Below are 14,648 nucleotides of genomic sequence, written 5' to 3' on the forward strand. Positions count from 1 at the left end.
TACCCCTACGCAGAGGAAATGAGACACCACAAACCCATTTGGCTATATCATCTGTCTACATTTTGGCACGAATTACTCGAAAATAGCCAGCGCCACGTTACTCAAATGTCTTGGTCCAGGCGAAGGATGCTTATAGCATTCCCTCCCATGATGGCCGTTGCCTCTCCCGATCCTTCACCAACAGCCTTGGTCACTGCTGCAGCGTTCAAACTCACGCTCTCCCACTCTCCTTGCTCATCTGTTTCAAGAGGTGGGAAGAAGGGATGATCAGTGCCGAACATCAATCTATCAGCCCCGGTGGCGTCTATGGCCGCCTTGAGTCCAACTTCGGAATAAATAACCGCGTCAAGGTAGATCTGTTCCTTCAAAACTTCCCAAACTGTCCGCCGACCCTTTCCAACTTTGCCTTCTCTCACAAGCTGTCCGTCATGCATGACGCAGCTTTCAATCCTGCCTGCTAGGAAAGGAAGGGTCCCTCCGCTGTGGGCTAGGATCATTCTCAGATCTCGCACCTTGTCAAATACGCCCGCCAAGTACATCCGCGTCACTGCAATGGTGGTTTCCATTGGAAAGCCGAGGGCGAGGGGCAAAACGTGACCGTACTCTGCGCTGGCTCTAGGTCCCCATACTTCATTCGGAAGTCCATAATGCGGGTGCAGGAAGACAGTCAGGTGGGCCGCTGCCACAGCTTCAAGAATAGGCAGTAGAGCGGGATCATCAAGTCCCTTGCCCAAACCTGTGGTGCCGAGGATAATCCCTCTGCAGTATTTGAGGCCTTGTACATGTGATACCGCGGCCAGCAACGTCTCAAGAGGCGCGGTTAGAGGCAGAGTTGCAAAGAAAAACAAACGTCCAGGGTGCTCGCTGCACATTCGCGAAAACTCTTCGTTGACGGATTCAGCCATCTTCCCCGACTCAGAGGCACTCAGGAAATCAAGCCATGGATTAGCCAGAGATATGACAGAAATGTCGATACCATGGGTGTCCATGAAATGGACCTTTTGAGCAAGCGATGCGAAGTGAGAAGTGAGCGGCCGTCCAGGAAGTTTAGCTGTGGCATCTTGAGTGGCTTCCTCAAGAGATTTGACTTCGGCTTCGAGGAGTATCAGACGGGGATCAGCGGCCTGTGGAAATGTACGGACCAGAGGGATTGCAGAGCGGGATTCGAGGATCTTGATATATGACGGAGGATACATGTGCGTGTGGATGTCCACAACGCGCATCTTGGAGGTCGCCATCTCACACTGGAGAAGAATCGATCTTGAACAAGCAAGCTTCGGGCTTTTGCTTAGGAGGAAGAGGTTGATGGTGGGACAAACTCATCTTCCCGTCAGCAGCATAGCGGGGGTATAGCCCTCGAGTGGCTTAACTGCAGCACGGGTTCATTTCAGCGACCTCCTTAGCGACGCAGACGTTACACTGATACGCGGATCCATTGCCATCAAAACAACACCTAACAGGCAAGCTAGAGAGTCTTGAAGAGGGGCATGGCACATCAAAGATCATTGCCCCGCACCAGTTCTCAACTCTCCACCGTGATAATCAACCCTTTGCACCAGTCAGCGTCCAGCGAATCAGTCATCCAATGCACACACCCTGGACTAAGCATACTAGCTGCCGTGTCTTGACCCCAGCTTATCGCAGGCTTAAGCTTTGGCTTGAGATACGAAGTGCTTTTTATCTCACCCAGTTTGGAGGATTTCATACGGTGGCACGACTCTCTCCCTCGGCGCCCGCGCTATTGCGTGTCAGAGGTTGCATTGGAATGGGGAAGTTTGTAGCTCTGCGCTAATTTGGACTTGAGCTTTCCATATAAATACCTATGACAATACATGTACCTGGGCTGGATTTTCTTGATAAATTACTCTGCTAGGACACATTAATATCCATGAAATTAAGCATACTCTTATCCATACGAGCATACAATGGCGACTGATGCTGCAGTGAGCAAAGATGGGCTTTTCATTCCCGTAAGTACATTGTTTGACGCTCATTGCAGAAAGCCACGTCATGTTGTATCACACGAATGGAATTTTAAACTGATCTCATCACCATTTAGCTCATCGATTTCTCCAAGTTCTTGAATGGCGATGCAACTACACGCCAAGAGACCGCCAAAGCGATTCTCAATGGCTTCCAAGGCGCTGGCTTCATCTATCTCAAGAACCACCCCATTTCGAAAGACACAGTAAAGCACACCTTTGCCATGTCGGCAAACTTCTTTGCGCAACCTCTCGAAAAGAAAGCGGTATTAGGATGGACCACTCCACAGGCCAACCGTGGCTACGTGGCCCAGGGGCGTGAAAAGGTTTCCTTGCTGGAGGACGTTGCCGAGGTGGAAAAGATTCGTAGCGCAGTGCCAGACTTGAAGGAGAGCTTTGAGATTGGCCGCGACGATGAGGAAGGCCACCCGAACAACTGGCCTAGCGAAGAGGGCTCAATTACTGGCTTCAAGACGGATATGAAGGACTTCTTTGAGCAGTGCAAGGCTTTGCATATTGAAGTCATGCGGGCTATCGCTTTGGGAATGGGATTTGAAGAGAGCTTTTTTGATCGGTTTGTTGACGTTGGGGATAATAACCTGCGGCTGCTACACTATCCGGAAGTCAAGTCTGAGATTTTCAATACCCCAGGCCAAGTTCGTGCTGGGGAGCACAGCGTAAGCGGCCAATCACACTGTGCGTCATGATTTCTTAAGGGAGTTCATTTAACATGTTTGATATAGGATTATGGATCCATCACACTTCTCTTCCAGGACAACCGGGGCGGTTTGCAAGTCAAGAGCCCCGAAGGAACATTTGTCGATGCAACTCCCATGGAGGACACCATCGTCGTCAACGCCGGCGATCTGTTGGCGAGATGGAGCAACGATACGATTAAGAGTACTATTCACAGGGTAGTAGAGCCGCCGCGAAAAGAGGGCGCGACGTATCCCTCACGATATAGCATTGCGTAAGTGGACGATGATGCAATATTTGATGTTCCGCACTCTAATGCAAGGACAGCTACTTTTGCAACCCTAACTTCAAGGACCTTATCGAGGTGCTACCGGGAACATATGCAACTGAGAAGGAGAAGAAGTATGACAGCATCAATAGCGGCGATTATCTCGTCCAGAGACTCACCGCGACATATTAAACTGGTTGTTGAGATGGCTAGTATCAAGGCGAAAGAGCGCGTGTGTGCGTGCACAGGGAAATATGTACGATAATCCATTCCGTCTCGACGATTCGGTGACAAGGGGAAAATGCCCGCGCTGCTCGGTTACATGATATTCCATGAATAAATCCCTGCAGCCCGGCCTGAGGATTCACCAGGATATGGCCCATGATGGCGATTTCAGCCGCACTCTGAAGAGGGGCCGCGTCATGTGCAGCTTTGGAAGAGCCACGGAGTATGTGGGGGTGGCTTTTGATTAGATCCTATGAGTGCGAGTTATGATAACTTTTTACTTATAAAGCTGCCCTTGGGGGCCTGTTTCCATCTCTCATCATCTGACCAGAACATGTCTTAAAACACTCGGCCCCTTGTCATGGAGCTTCTTGTGCCGTGTAATAGCACTATGTCGTGTTATAGACGCTCAACGTATCTGTGCACCTGAGCTATATAAGTCATTCAGTTGATTATGGTTTGGGGCAGCTCCGAAAAGGCTGGCAGCCGCACGGCTGACAGTGGGATTCATTTGAACAATCAAGATATTGAAGCGTTCTTTATTCGCAACGGATTTGATGTGAGGACTCGAGATGCGTGCGATGAATATGCCCGCGTGCGATTCCCTAGCCTAGAAGCAACGCCGACGTCGACGCAGGGCTATTGCTCTTATACGTTGAATATATCAAAGGAATATTTGCTGCAGTTTCGGCCAGAAGCTTTCATGTTGGATATAGATACTTGTCTTGAGGTGAAGGCTATATATGGCAAATACGCTCCGACAACCACATACCTAGGCAAGGTCCAAGACATCGTGATACAACATCCCGATGGCAATGTCGGATCACCAGCGATGCACGTCTACCTGCATAAACGGATCCCAGGAATCCCTCTATCTGAGTTTCGGACGAGGCGGAAGATGAATGGCCGTGAAGCCGATGATAAGATATACAACAGGAGGCTGATGCGCGGCCTAGCCAAGGTTTTTGCTATGGGATTTCGTGGGCGACAGCCGTTGGGAGACGTGGCGATGCTAGCAGGCAGCATTTCGAAGGGCAGAATCGGCGAGTCGATGAGGTGGCGTCTTGGTCTTTTAAATGGCCTCCCGGGAGAAGATTTGCTCAGGCACGTCTCTGAAGCGCAGAGCCGGCTTGACAGCATAGAGGCATCGGATTGGTGTCTCACGCACGGAGACGTTCTTCCGGGTAATATGATGGTCGATGCAAAGACTGGACGATTAACGGGACTTATCGACTGGGCTGAGGCGGAATGGCTGCCCTTTGGGATGGCTCTGTACGGCGTTGAAGAGGTCCTCGGAGAACACGTTCCATCGGAAGGCTTCAGATATTATCACAACCATGAAGAGCTACGCCAAGTGTTTTGGAGTAAATTCTTGTCCTTGACTAGACGAGAGGGGATACAGCTGAGACAGGTGGAAGCAGCACGAAAGCTGGGCATCTTACTCTGGAGGGGTATTGCGTTTGACGATGGGAGGATAGACCGCGTTGTGGAGGCCGGGAGGGACGATTCGGAGATACAGAAGCTGCGGCTGTTTCTAGAGGCGCCGAGCGAGTTGGAGAGTTTAGATAAAGTGCATCATCGGAACATCTTTTGGGATTTTGGACACTTTTCGTGTTGGGGAGGTGTTGAGTGGATGAGGATGAGGAAGAGGAGGGTGCATTTGAGAGGAAATGGTGATGAGGACAGAGATTTGGAGTCTGTTGTACAGAATGTCATGGGGAAGAGGTAACACATTGTGTTTGTTAATTTGATGTGATTTAGAGCGAAATGGCCAGCCAGCATAATGAATAATGAAACTTTTCCTTTTCTTTTATCTGATGCATGTTTACTAGAAGGGGTTATTTCCGGGTACAGGCATCTCAACTCTTCATTCACCGAGCACAATGTATGGCGTCAATATCCCTTCATCATATGCCTTTTGATTCCAATCATCATCGATACTTTACATTTCTTCAAGAGGCTCAAGTTTAAAGAAAAGCTCGAAAGACTCACATACAACACAACACAAACATCAATACTCCAACTCCTCCTCTTTACAAACAAAATACTCCATGTTTACACCACAAGCCCCTCTTCGGCCGCCTCATCTCTCTCCAAGCGCTCCAACCCAGTTCCGACCGCTCCGTACACGCGCAGAGGCACAGGCACGTCAAAGCTCTCGCACGCCAAGTTCTCAACCGCTACGAGAACCAACCCTCCCTTGTCGTCCCTCGAAATCTGCTCCAGCAGTGGGAATGGCGTTTGCTGCCCCCTCAAGGCATCGTGGCCCTGTGACGGCACGACGAATTCGACGCGAATCTTCCATTCAAAGCTGATGCCGCTTGTGACAAATTCGGGCGTAGCAGATATGGGTATCGTAGGCGTAAAAACCACCCGTCGCGTGAAGAGCGTGGATTCAGACGAGGCAACGTACACCTTGCGAGTTACTCTGTGAATACTCGAATCTGATCGCAGAGCCAGCGTCGAATCTATTTTTTCCGACGATTCCAAGGTTGCGTGTACAGCGTAGCATGGTATGTCGGCATCTGAAAAGTCGATAACCATGGTCACGACCTCTCCTAAACGGTAAGCTGGGCGGGTCAGCATTACAACGCCGACCCTCTGCCCATTCCGCGCAATTTCGAATCGGTTGGCGCTCTGCTGTCCTTGTCCAGTCAGGTTGCTCTTCATAATAGCAAGACGGATTGCCTCTTTGGCCGAGGTCGTATCGTCAAAGCTCGACGATGACAGACGCCGTAGATCTGGAGTCGCCGTCGGAGACAGCAACGAGCCGCCTGCTTTATCACCAGGTCGATTCGTTAGGCCGTCGATGTATGATAAAAAGTCGCTCATGGCAGCTGTTGCCCCAGTGACCTCGCGTTCTCTATGGCTCTTCTGCTGCTTCCCAACCATCTTCACCAGGGCTTCATCACGAAGCAAGATATAGGGATTCATGAGATCATGGCCGAGAATCTCGCCGTAATTGTTGACGCTCCCCAAAACACGAAACGGTACCTCAACGGTCCGAACATTCTGTTCTCTAGCGCCTCCTGGTCTCTGAGTGCCAATGACCAGACTGTATGAAATCTTGATGGCCTTTCCTTTATGTGTAGGAGGCAGCCCTCTGGGGAGCTTAAATGTGTATTCAAATGAGCGGCTCTCGCCGGGAGCCAGCTGTAAGTCGACAAAGAGGATCGACTGCGGGGTGCTCAGCAGGGGAACGGCCTTTGAGTTTGCAACACCACGCATTTCCTTGATGGTGCTCAGCTCTCCGCCACCGAGAAAGTCGCCCAGGGAATTGCTTATGCTTCCCCAGCCAAAGCCCCGCAAGAGGCCATTCTCTCGACGACCCGATTCCAGTCCAACCACTCCACCACCTCGCCCGCCAACAACGGCCTTCTTTTTGACCTGTTCAAACGGTGCAAGACTAATCAGGGAGCCATCTAGCGAAAAAGAGCCCTGGATTTGGGCAAAGCCCATCATGAGCGATTCGGTCCTTGACTGGTGCAAGGAGAAGGCTGAACCCCGGCGCGGATACGTTGGCCTCCCAGGACCTCTGGTCAGAGGCTGCGCCACATATTCCGAGGCCAGCGTCTCGGACGAGTGATTGCTTATCGAATAAAATTCACCACTGCTCCGGGGTGTCCCTCCAGCCATGCTCGTGCTAGAGAGTATACGCGCGGTAAGAATCGGTCTGTCGGGCGCAGGCGAGATCTGCTCCTTTGAGCGTATAGGGATGGGGCTGTCGACCGGCCCCGTCCTTGGACTTAGATGGCTATTATTGCCCGAGGCTTTTCGAGGGCTCGCAATTGGTTCCGAATCTGGTGCGGGCGCAGCGGGGAATCGGAATTCGGGCATGGGGCTGGCCAAGGTTTTGGAGGACCTGCGCTGCACCGAGAGAGTTGACGACTGGGGGCTTCTTGGACCACCGCTGGGTATCCGACCAAATCGATCGGGAGGATATGAAGCAGTAAAGAGCGGAGAAGATGTTCCTCTTTGTGAGAATGAGCCTTGGGGGGAATCAGTCAGCCAATTGGTTGTCCATAGTCATAACATAGCTTGCTGAAGTAGTTGCAATACCTGATTGGGGAGTGGAGGGCACTGTGGGCGGCCCGCGGGACGCAATCTGCAAACTGCTTGCGCGATTATGCGAATGACGCGGCTGTCGTGGGGAGTTTTCATAACGCGGCGACTGTGAATGCTCGTCGATGGTGCTGGTGGTTGATCCGATGGAGACGATGGACACGGATCGTTTGTGCGCATGGCCCCGGGGGTCGCCGGGAACGACGGCTTGAGGCCATTGGATCGAGCCCTGCCGGCTTCTTGTGCTCGGCGATGGCACGCTTAGCGATAGAGCCGCACGCCTATGGCCTCTGGCCGATGCAGCCGCCTTGCCCCGGGTTTGAATGGGCGACGCAAGCCTCTGCCTCTCGGACTGCGACTGTGACTGCGACGGAGGGCGGGAGTGAGCCTGCTGCTGCTGCTGATTTGCCTCGGGGGCAATATTTCGAAAGGTGACGGTGCATTGAACCGCCTCGCCCGCGAAGACGGTCTGATCGCGCCAGTGGACGAAGACTCGGATGTTGCTGAAGCTGTCGGACATGGTGACGGCCCTCAGCGCAAGGCGGGAGCAGGGCGGCGGCCAGGACGAGGCCGAGCCGACATTTCCAACTCTGCGCTGCGTCTAGCCTTGCCTGAGGAGCACCGCACAGCTGGGCCGAGAAGTAGTGACGGGAGAGCGAGGGAAAATGGCGATGGTCGAGTGCGGTTGAGGTGGCAACGTCATGGTGTTGAGTTGATTCGAGCAGGGCGCTGGAGCTGCTGTCTGTCAATCCAGGCCCTGGAACAATCCGCTGGGGCCGGGCGGCAGCCAATCAGCGCCGGGCTCCCCGCCTGCTGCAGGTCCCTGGAAGCTTTGCGCCCCTCACTGGCGCTTGTCTTGTTTGCACAGGGCAAGGATGTATGTATTTGTGTATGTACCTTTTGCTAGGACCTACCTGTCTGGGTGCACTTGAATGCTCGTGTTTTGATGTCTAGCACGGCCAATGCTACTCTGATTCAGCCTAATCTAATGGCGAATCTGTCCTGGGTCTGAGCTAGCCGCCAATGGGTGCAACAAAACACTCCCGTCCATTTCATTCAATGATAATGTAGATGCGTATTCACTTGTATGTACAGTAAGACGGAATTGGGAGATGCAAATCAGCAGCAGAGCATGCAATTCGAGGCTCCCATTTTCCTGCACTCCCTTGCATGCACAGCGTGTCATATGAGATGAGGGACGGAAGAGTACAACAGTGTGGCCAAAGAAGGAAATGGAGCCCAAAAAGAAGACACATTAATCACCAACGAGTTGACAGCGCAAAATACACAAGTATACATACATTTAGCGATATAAGCACTTAATTAACTCATTAAGTGGTGCTTGTGTAGAGGAGCGCCTATTCAGCCAGCATCCGAAATCTACTATATAATTATAGTAGCAACTGCTAGAAAAATACAGATGTAGTAGCAGCTATGAGAGAAATGTAGATATAGTACCTAATATTAGAGAATATATAGCTGTAGTATCTATTTCACAGACCTCACAAAAAGAGATGTCTTGTGCATTTCATCCCTCTTCAAAGCTCAACGCAGACACATGCCATATTGCAATCAGCCGCTAGATGTCCTCAATCCCAGCTGCCAGACTGTCCTCCAGAGATGTCCAATCTGCCTGGCCAAAAAAATCTTGAAGCAACCTCTGGGCTCTGGCTATAGGAACAACTTCCGTATAGTCACGGCCTTCATTTTCGGGATCGTCAGGGAATTCATGGTCTGGACGTAGTTTGCGCAAAATGGTAAGCACATCTGTCCAGTTGTACTCTGTTGCAAAGGCGAATATGCGCTCTGCTTTGACATTTGGGTCAAGAAGGGCTGCCACATGTAGACGAGCGGTGTCTCTGACGTCGACGAAATATTCTGGATGATGCATCATTTTTAGCAATCGAACTCTTGTCGCCGTAACTAAAATCTCTTGTTTACTTACGTGGTGGCAGCAATTCCAGGGCAGAGTAGTCTCGCTTGAAAAAGTTACGAACGAAGCCCATGGTAGAACCGTGCATATGCTCTGGTATCAAAATTCGGCCAAACTTGAGATTCATTAGCCAGTCCATTAGAAAAAGTGAATAGCCTGCGAGAGAGCCAAGAGTCTTTGCCTACATTGCAATTTGGCAATACAGTGTTAAGGACAAACCCGGGTTTATTCTCTTCCACCCACTTCCATGCAGCCCGTTCCCCTTCAGTCTTCGAAGCCGCGTACGTTATGTAGCCTTTTGCAGAGTCTGGCGCCTTGCCGCTCCATGCGAGAGCGACAACGTCGTCGTTCCACGTGTCTGAGAGATTATTAGGACAAGTCATATGTGTGCGTAGCTAGTACATGCAATTTATACTTACTCTCATCGACTTTGACGCCCTTTTTGTTGGCCTGAGGAATGATTGCCGCGGTAGAAGACGACGTCAGAACGAAGCGCTTCACTGACTCTTGACTCGAAGCGGCCTTGAGGGCATTGATTGTGCCATTTCGGACAGCCGGTATGATCCTATGAGGATCACTGGCAAGACTAACGTCTGTGGCCTAGGCGTAGGTTAGTGACTATAATACAGAGATTGGCATATCAGCCCATTTCTTACCACATGAATGATTCCGTCAGTCCCTTTGGCAGCAGAGGCAAAGGCGTCCTCTTCTTCCATTGCTGACACCACGATGCTCTCATATCTGCCCTTGCCGTATCTCTCTTCGAAGAAGCGATCCAACCATGGTTTACTTTGCCTAACAGTCCCGCGAACATTATATCCCAGCTCTAACAATACATCGACAACATGCGACGCAATGTACCCATTGGCTCCGGTGACTAGTACCAAACCTTCGGGAGGGATAGCGTACTCGGAGGGTCTCATACTGTCAGAAATTGCGCTCAGACTTTTCAATTGCTTCTGAATTCTTCAATTGTCGCTTGGTTGGAATGACGGTAAAGCTTTGCTGCCACTAGCAAGTCATTGTGAAATGATTAGGAAACTATATTATATTATATCAAGACGCCCATGTTTCTTGCTTTCACAATCTTGATATAAAGATATAAAGACCCATTTAATTCCGTTATCCAAGACTTCATTCCGGTTGGAGCAGCTGACAAATAACCGCTTTATACTCTATCCGCTTTCATGTCCGCTTTCATGTCCGCTCTCCAGGGTATGATGTGATCAGCTGTCGCTTATCAGATTGAGCAAAAGATTGATTCGGGGGTTTGACTCTAAGGCTGTAGCGCAGCTATCTGCTGAACTAGCTACTCCATCATTATTGTCACTCCTATCTTGATTATAAATCTATCTATATCCTCTCAAATCTATATACAATGTCCACAAAAAGATTTCTCATGAGTTGCTGTTTTAACGAATCACATCTATGATGTGATGATGTGCTAGTCCTTCATAAATATACGAGAAAACGGCAAATACATCGGTACATGTACATATATGCCCAACGTTACAAATCAGGAAGGTTTCAGAACGCAGGGATAATAGGTTACGCAAAGCCATCCTGATTTGTCAAGTGGGATAACGTATATATTTCCGCTACTCTTTGTATTTGTAAATGGCATATATGCAGAACGTGACAAATCAAGATGGGATAGCTTCGCGTAGGATTCACACGGTAGGGATACTGTGATTTACTATAGACGCCGCGTTTGGCCTGCCCCACCAACCAGCTTGTCTATGCGGAGTTTAACTGCCTGTAAATACTCCATGTTGTCCTACCTTATCCATTTTACTAGCTCTGTGCTCTACCGCTTCAATTACCTCTTGGCCACTCATCGTCTCCTGCTCGCTAGTTGTCACTTGATTGAACCCTCGTACTAATCCGTAATTACAAATGCGACTGATGAAAGACTATATACATCTTGTAGCAATTTTTCATTTTAAAACGTAAAAGGCGGAACCGGAGGGCTATGGCGCATGCCAAGTGCGGCGAGCGTTGTCAGATCTTAACTTTCACTTCAGACGGGATCTATGCTCCGGCATATACGATGGCCACATTGAAAAAGGCGGATGACAGAATTCTTATGGTACTGAGATTGTTTTCTCCTAGAAAAATGCATCAATGGTCATTCCAGAAAATTAATGAGCGAGCTCCCAGCTATCGGAGAGTGCATTCAATCGCGTAGTGTTAGATGCCTTCAATCCGACATGCTTATATCATAACCCTTCGCCAGGACCATGCTTCCAGCTTCGTAATTCTTCCCAGGGATTGCGGCGCAAAGACTGTCAACGAATGGTGCGTCATGTCATGCCAGATCTCCTACGGCTATATCTTATGGCGCAGATAAAGCTAGCCACATGCAAACTATCGTCCACACGTACTATGCGGAAACGCGGTTTATGATAGCAATCAAGCCTACAATAATGCATATAGACCAAGCTTTGTTGCTCATTCCTCCAAAATAAATCTCATGTGTCCCGTTCTGGTGAAATGGTCATCATTATGCAAAACAGCCCTTAGTTATGAAAGGCTATTAACGCACCTGAGTCTCTCTCTCTCTCTCTCTCTACAAGTAACTATTTGTGACTATTCCTAAGACGCAACTCTAGGATTAGCTATGCTACGTCAGCCTTATAATGTAATCTTACCCTCCACATTTTTGCTACTGATATCATTAAACAAGCGCTTCCAGTACAAAGTATGTTGAAGAGGCAAAATCATAATACCATGAAAGTTTTCAACAAGATATCGAAACATACATATACCCCTCGAACAGCGCTCATTCTACCCCAAGGTTGTGAATGGCAGATATATACTACTTACCGTCCATACTTATCTTGGCGTTGGCACGATGGTATCACGTCAGTCCGTGAAGTATTTAAAAATTTGCTCTCATTTAATTTCCTTTGGTGGAATCATCTACGAGAATGATCTGAAATTAAATCTCGCGATGATTCTTTACGCGGCTTTCTCAGCACCACCAAACACTCAAATTCTTTTCACCTGTCTTGCTTATGGGACAGACCTCTCTATACGAGCCTCAGAAGAGCGTATGGTTATATGTGTGTGGCATGACTTAGGGCCAGAAGGCACGGTATATGATTCGGATTGGGGGGCAATTGTGCGTCAGTGTACAACCACCCATCACCGGATTGGAAGCATTCGAGAGCTATATGGTCAACATGAGCACAATGACGAAATTTGCTAGATAGTTTCAAAAAATAGTTTCTTTTCTCCCGATGTCTTTGTTTCCGAATAGCCCAAGTAATGCAAAAGAGGTTGCTACTTAAGCAGGTACTCGAGGAGAGTAACAGAGCAAAAAGGTTGTTTACTCAAGCAGCAAAACAGGTTGCGAATTAGATGCAGAGTTTGGCTGCAAAGTGGCTGAGACAGAAATCGACTGTAAATATATAGATAAAAAAGCAATATGCTCTATGAAGACAGTTACCCTGCTGGATATGCCCGCCTCTAATAAAAACCCGATCCACACTGTTGTGACACAAAAGTCGTGGTAACCAACAGCATTCATTCACCGTGTCCTGCCGTTGCGTGGCGCTGGGGCGTTGCCGCCACGTTTCATTTCCAATTTCTTCCAACTCTCTCCTTGTTTAAATAGAAGAGTTCTTCCTTGGGATGCGCTGAGAATTGAGAGCGCGCAAAGTCAACAGCCATGGATGAAAATTCACCACAACAAAGCCCAAAGGCTAATTCACATGGCACACGGGGCACAGTGCCAGAAACTGCTCAGCCGGTTCATTCGACCAATTCCCGGCAGCCCAAACCAGACCTCAGGCTGTCCTCTCAATCGCCTTCCCTGCTGATAGAACTTCCCCGTGAGCTTCTGGGCAACATCGTGAGCCAGCTTGAGAACAGCGATCTCAAGAACCTCCGTCTCTCTTGCAAGCTTCTTGCTAGTACATCGGCCTTGCGCATCAAGCGTGTTTTCCTTTCTGCGAACCCGCTCAACGTCAGAGTTTTCCGCGCAATTGCTGACCATGAGGAATATCGCCATGGCGTTACTGAAATTGTCTACGACGATGCCCGGCTCCCACGATCTGCTTTTGAGGCTCAAGCGACACGGCGGCCCGAAATGTTGATCACAGGCCCTCCTCCTGACCCTCTCACTCCGTGGGAGGCAGAATTTCAGTCAACAGCTCAGGAAGCAGATGAAGAGTGGTTTCAAAGTGCGCGAAAAGCGAACCTATGGGAAATCGGCGCCCATAAAAGCCATACTAAAGGCCAATGGGATAGTCTTACAAGAGAAAAACAGGCAGAGAGCGAGATGTCATACCCAGCATCGTGGGCATACTATCAGAATCTGGTCCGCCAACAGGACGAGGTTATTGCAAGCGGTGCTGATAAAGAAGCTTTTATATATGGCCTCCGACAGTTCCCCTCATTACGGACTGTCACCGTCACCCCTGCCGCCCATGGGATGTTGTTTAGCCCTCTCTATAAGACGCCAATGATTCGAGCCTTTCCATTTGGCTTCAACTACCCTCTTCCCCGCGGTTGGCCCGCACGTCGTGAGCCAGAGTCTCCTTTGGATGCCGCACCATGGGTGGACGAGGGGCGCGAGGCTTGGGCTAGGCAGGTCAGAGAAAATTGGCGTGGTTTTCTGTTTGTTGCTTGTGCTCTCGCACAAGAGCGGCAGCACCACCATGTCTCCGAGTTTCTCATTGACTCCAATCAACTTCAAACTGGGATTAGCTGCCGCTTGTTTGAGCAACCTTGCGAAGCGTTCATAGATGTGGTATCGATCCTTGAGCTTCCTGGCCTGCGACGCTTTCATCTCTCTCTTAACGTTGAGGGGCAGTATCTCTACAACTGGCAAGCTTTCCGAAGCGGGCTCTTGAAAGATGCACTTTCTAAAGCTGTGGATTTGGAGCAGTTTGCTCTAGCAACTGACATGGATATGGAGGATCCGGATGAAGAAGAACCTCCCTCATTGGAGGTCATTATCCCAATTAACTCTTGGCCAAAGCTTCAACATCTCAAATTGTGGAATTATCATGTCAAAAAATCCGAATTGCTCTTATTTTTAGCCCAGCTTCCACAAACGCTAAAGTTACTTGAGCTCGGCGTTCTGTTTTTTTACGATGGTGCGAGATACCTTGATCTGCTACAAGATATGCGCGACACCCTAGGTTGGCAAGAACGGCAAATTCGACCCAGTGTCAAGATTGCTCTCCCTCGTAGAGGTTACTACAGGGATGGACAGGCTATTGAGCTCAATAAGGAAATCGACGAGTTCTTGTATAATGGTGGTAACAATCCCTTTGCCGGAAAACCTACCCGTTCTGGAGTTCCTCGTGGTGTGGGCGTTATACGTGACGCATTTCTTGCGGACTTCGAGCAACCTTGGGATCTTCCACGGTGGCAATCTTCTGCTCAATCTCGCTAATCGCTTGGCAAGACACCATGCAAAGATAGCTAATATCTTGTAAAGTTGTCCAGCATATATAGGTTAGGGGGGAAA

General features: G+C 49.4%; 6 protein-coding genes across 6 annotated transcripts; 3 read left to right on the forward strand and 3 right to left on the reverse strand.

The window, feature by feature from the left end:
* Nucleotides 1-101: 101 nt before the first annotated feature.
* On the reverse strand, nucleotides 102-1,223 carry T069G_05452 (amidohydrolase domain-containing protein; the record flags this gene model as incomplete). Its single annotated transcript, XM_056172662.1, has 1 exon — nucleotides 102-1,223. The coding sequence occupies one exon, from the start codon at nucleotides 1,221-1,223 to the stop codon at nucleotides 102-104; it is 1,122 nt and encodes a 373-aa protein (XP_056029520.1).
* Nucleotides 1,224-1,925: 702 nt separating this feature from the next.
* Nucleotides 1,926-3,138, forward strand: T069G_05453 (2OG-Fe(II) oxygenase superfamily domain-containing protein; the record flags this gene model as incomplete). The annotated part of the gene is made up of 4 exons (XM_056172663.1): nucleotides 1,926-1,970; nucleotides 2,060-2,659; nucleotides 2,726-2,952; nucleotides 3,006-3,138. 4 exons carry the CDS (start codon nucleotides 1,926-1,928, stop codon nucleotides 3,136-3,138), a joined length of 1,005 nt encoding a protein of 334 aa, XP_056029521.1.
* Nucleotides 3,139-3,625: 487 nt separating this feature from the next.
* On the forward strand, nucleotides 3,626-4,900 carry T069G_05454 (phosphotransferase enzyme family domain-containing protein; the record flags this gene model as incomplete). Its single annotated transcript, XM_056172664.1, has 1 exon — nucleotides 3,626-4,900. The coding sequence occupies one exon, from the start codon at nucleotides 3,626-3,628 to the stop codon at nucleotides 4,898-4,900; it is 1,275 nt and encodes a 424-aa protein (XP_056029522.1).
* Nucleotides 4,901-5,226: 326 nt separating this feature from the next.
* On the reverse strand, nucleotides 5,227-7,753 carry T069G_05455 (rgp1 domain-containing protein; the record flags this gene model as incomplete). The annotated part of the gene is made up of 2 exons (XM_056172665.1): nucleotides 5,227-7,160; nucleotides 7,231-7,753. The coding sequence occupies 2 exons, from the start codon at nucleotides 7,751-7,753 to the stop codon at nucleotides 5,227-5,229; spliced, it is 2,457 nt and encodes an 818-aa protein (XP_056029523.1).
* Nucleotides 7,754-8,812: 1,059 nt separating this feature from the next.
* On the reverse strand, nucleotides 8,813-10,089 carry T069G_05456 (NAD dependent epimerase/dehydratase family domain-containing protein; the record flags this gene model as incomplete). The annotated part of the gene is made up of 5 exons (XM_056172666.1): nucleotides 8,813-9,111; nucleotides 9,179-9,281; nucleotides 9,352-9,524; nucleotides 9,586-9,766; nucleotides 9,823-10,089. 5 exons carry the CDS (start codon nucleotides 10,087-10,089, stop codon nucleotides 8,813-8,815), a joined length of 1,023 nt encoding a protein of 340 aa, XP_056029524.1.
* Nucleotides 10,090-12,839: 2,750 nt separating this feature from the next.
* On the forward strand, nucleotides 12,840-14,573 carry T069G_05457 (uncharacterized protein; the record flags this gene model as incomplete). The annotated part of the gene is made up of 1 exon (XM_056172667.1): nucleotides 12,840-14,573. The coding sequence occupies one exon, from the start codon at nucleotides 12,840-12,842 to the stop codon at nucleotides 14,571-14,573; it is 1,734 nt and encodes a 577-aa protein (XP_056029525.1).
* Between the last annotated feature and the right edge of the window lie 75 nt (nucleotides 14,574-14,648).

The sequence above is a fragment of the Trichoderma breve genome, chromosome 3 (genome assembly GCF_028502605.1).
Source record: "Trichoderma breve strain T069 chromosome 3, whole genome shotgun sequence".
Taxonomy (NCBI): Eukaryota; Fungi; Ascomycota; class Sordariomycetes; order Hypocreales; family Hypocreaceae; genus Trichoderma; species Trichoderma breve.